The 3,297-nt window shown below is 47.7% G+C and overlaps 2 protein-coding genes across 2 annotated transcripts, besides 5 other annotated features; both read left to right on the top strand.

Moving 5' to 3' along the window:
* Positions 1 to 418, top strand: Tc00.1047053503589.19 (hypothetical protein, conserved; the record flags this gene model as incomplete). The annotated part of the gene is made up of 1 exon (XM_797859.1): positions 1 to 418. A coding segment is annotated over one exon (418 nt), but the record flags the coding sequence as incomplete, so codon positions are not given.
* Positions 1 to 3,297: a sequence feature (heterozygous, Esmeraldo-like haplotype).
* Positions 477 to 503: a microsatellite.
* Positions 533 to 568: a microsatellite.
* Positions 572 to 619: a microsatellite.
* Tc00.1047053503589.10 (mannose-1-phosphate guanyltransferase, putative) lies at positions 740 to 1,891 on the top strand (the record flags this gene model as incomplete). Its single annotated transcript, XM_797858.1, has 1 exon — positions 740 to 1,891. One exon carries the CDS (start codon positions 740 to 742, stop codon positions 1,889 to 1,891), a length of 1,152 nt encoding a protein of 383 aa, XP_802951.1.
* Positions 2,258 to 2,289: a microsatellite.

The following is a 3,297-nucleotide window of genomic DNA, read 5'->3' as shown; positions in this document are numbered from 1 at the left end:
CGCTGATGGACACTCGGAGATACCGGCAATTGAGCTCACTACCCTTCGCGTGTTTCGTGGTATACCTGTTCCAGGGGAGAAGCTCCTTGTTAAAGAGGGGACACAAATTAAAAATGGGGCCATCATCATGACGGAAGAATGTGTCGTGCCGCTTGGCGGAGAGGTGCTGCAGTTAAAGAAAGAATTTCTTTCCAAGAGGAACCGAACTGATGTTCCCTATCAGACCAGTCTGGGTCTAGAGGCGGCTCCGCGTTTCCAACCGCTTCGTGTGCATTCTGCCATAGCAGTTGGTGCGCCCAATAGACAACCAGTGACAGCAGACCAGGGAGGAGGCTACGGTAACAACCGTGGGAAAGGCGGAGGACGTAGCTATCGTGGAGGAAGAGGATCGGGTTCCCGAGAGCGAAACCGTCGTTGAGGGCGCCGGCAAACAAGAATCTGAGCAGCAGGAGGGTCTCCTTTCCCAAAAAAAATTGCACGCACACACACACACACACACACACTTGCTTACATACAGAAACGAATCCAAATAATCATTATTATTATTATTATTATTATTATTATTATTGTGTTTTTTTTTCTTTTTTTTTTTTTTTTTTTGACTTTTTTTTTTTTTTTTGTTATTGGGTGTGTGTGTGCAACTTTTCATTGTTGCTGCTTGTATTGGCGTCCCACTCATGCATCGGAAGCAGCAAACAGCGTTAAAACGAGAAAAAAGGAAAAAAAGGAACAAGAAGGAATGTCCGAGGAGAAAAAATCTGTTGCGAATAGCAAGGGGATGCGGGCTGTCATTTTAGTTGGGGGTTACGGGACTCGTCTGCGTCCCCTCACCCTAACGATGCCAAAGCCTTTGGTGCCGTTTTGCAACAAGCCAATAATCGTACACCAAGTAGAGGCACTGCGAGACGCGGGGGTGACGGAAGTGATTCTTGCCGTTGCGTATCGCTCCGATGCGATGAGAAAAAACATGGACTATTGGTCAAAGGAGCTTGGCGTCTCTTTTGTCTTTTCTCTGGAGGAGGAGCCCCTTGGAACGGCGGGGCCACTGGCTCTGGCGCGTGATATTCTTTTACAGGATGATCAGCCTTTTTTTGTTTTGAACGCTGATATCACATGCCGATTTCCCCTGCGAGAACTTCTTTCATTTCACCAGAAGAGTGGGAAGGAGGGCACCATTGCCGTGACGAAGGTGACAGATTGGCAGAAGTACGGCGTTGTTGTTTTTGATGAAGCAACAGGAGTTATTGATCAATTTGTGGAGAAGCCAAAGAATTTTGTGGGAGACCGCATCAACGCCGGTATTTATGTGTTCAACAAGAGTGTCCTTAACCGAATTAAAGTGGAGAAGACTTCTATTGAAACGCAGGTTTTTCCACAGATGGCAAGCGCCAAGCAGCTCTGTGCGTTTATTCTTGAGGGTTTTTGGATGGACATTGGCGTTCCTAAGGATTACATTGAGGGCGTCGGAAAATACCTCCGGTCACTCAACGGGACCCCGAAGGAGTCACAAGAAGTCTACGGGTTTGGTCAGGCGCATAAGACTGATGATTTTACCGTCATTGGTTCCGTTATCATTGACCCCAGCGCCAAAATTGGAAAAGGATGCGTTATTGGGCCATTTGCAACCATTGGGCCGGGCTGTGTTATCGGTCCCACCTCACGTATCCGAAACTCTGCGATTCTCGACGAAAGCACCATCGGTAAGGGGACGTTGGTTGACTCCAGCATTATTGGCTGGAAGTCGAGGGTTGGCTCCTGGTGCCGTGTAGTAAACAATACCGTTCTGGGGGAGGACGTGGAGGTGAAGGACGAATTGTTTCTAAATGGAATAAAGGTCCTTCCAAATAAGTCGATATTGCAGAGCTATCATGAGCCGGAGGTTGTTATGTAACACGCGGCGGGCAGTGTTACCAACGCTTTGAGGCTCTTCTTTCTTCTTTTACTTCCTTTTGATTCTGCCGGTGTTTGGTGGCTGAAACCGAAACGAATTGGAGGTGGGGAAGGAGGAGAAAAGAACAAAAAAAGATTGTAACAAGAACACCTGCGAACTCACAACGGAAAAAATAAGAAAAAAGAAACGGTATAATAACATACATTTATGGGAGTGGAAATAATACATGAGTGGGTCAGTGTGCGTGTGTATATATTTATATGTATGTTGTATGGAATTTTGTGTGCGTGTGTTTTCTGTTTATCCATTTGCCGTGTTTGGTGGCAGTCGCCTGTGGGGGATGTTGCTCTCTGAGCAGCTTACTCGTTTTTTGTTTTTTTTTTGTTTTGTTTTTTTTTGTCTTCATTACTGCGAGAGTGCACTTCTTTTCCAACGCAACTTACGGTTTACGTGAGGAAAGGAAAGGAGAAAATGGTTCAAGTGCAGCCTCGTGGCAGGAACGAGTCTCAACAACGTGGTGGGCGCAGTCCCGATCCAAAAGCAATGACAGAAGGTTTTGAATGAGAAGGCATCAAAGCGAAAAAATGTCTTTTTTTGCCTTAAAGAAGGAAAATGACACTGCGAATCGTCCTTTCCACTGCGTTGCAGAAGCATGGAGGAGTTGTGGTGGAGCTGATGACGTCAATGAGATTATTTTGGAACTCTTTTCAGCGTTCGGGTCGTTCTAGAGCACAAATCAGACGGAAATTGTTTATCGCCACGGTGAACTTTGTATGGGAAACCTTTTTTGTTTTCTTCCTTGTTTTCTCCGGAATAAATCCAATAATCCACACGCCAGTCGCCACCGTAGAACACTTTGGCCCTGCTGAGTAAAGGTGTGAAGGAGAGCCAGGCCCGGTGAGGGCGCTACAGCGAAGAGCGTGAAATAAACACCTTTTACGCATCCGCCCCGGACTGGCGTGGTGGCTCAATAATCCATTGTTTCCAAGAATCGGTAAAGCAACAAATCAACAAATCATTAAAACAATCTATAAATAACAAAAGGAGGAGAAAAGCCACCTGCCAGGAGCGTTGGCGTTATGCGGGATCCGCGAGGAGCCCCGTTTCTTCTTGTCGCGCAGAGGTGCTGTTGGCGGCGGGGTCTTTCCACCTTGAGGAGCAGCTGCGCCAGTATTTTCGTGGGGCACAGATTCCTCACCTACCAAGCGTTCGCTCCATGATTTTTTCCAGGCGCCTGCAGGGCCTGGCAGCGGAGTAGATGCGGACACGTCTCTTTGCAAACTTCATTTCGGATAGTTTCCGCGATGTCAGGTCGATGCCTGTGGCCTGCCTTGCCGCGCGGTGGCGGGTCAGTCCGTCATCGCTTTGGCGCTGAAAGTCGCATGCTGGACGGCGGAAATCGGCCG

This window comes from Trypanosoma cruzi, genomic scaffold, assembly GCF_000209065.1.
Source record: "Trypanosoma cruzi strain CL Brener 1047053516019 genomic scaffold, whole genome shotgun sequence".
NCBI classification, from domain to species: Eukaryota; Euglenozoa; class Kinetoplastea; order Trypanosomatida; family Trypanosomatidae; genus Trypanosoma; species Trypanosoma cruzi.
Note: the sequence above shows the minus strand (reverse complement) of the source record. Positions and strands in the feature narration are given on the sequence as shown.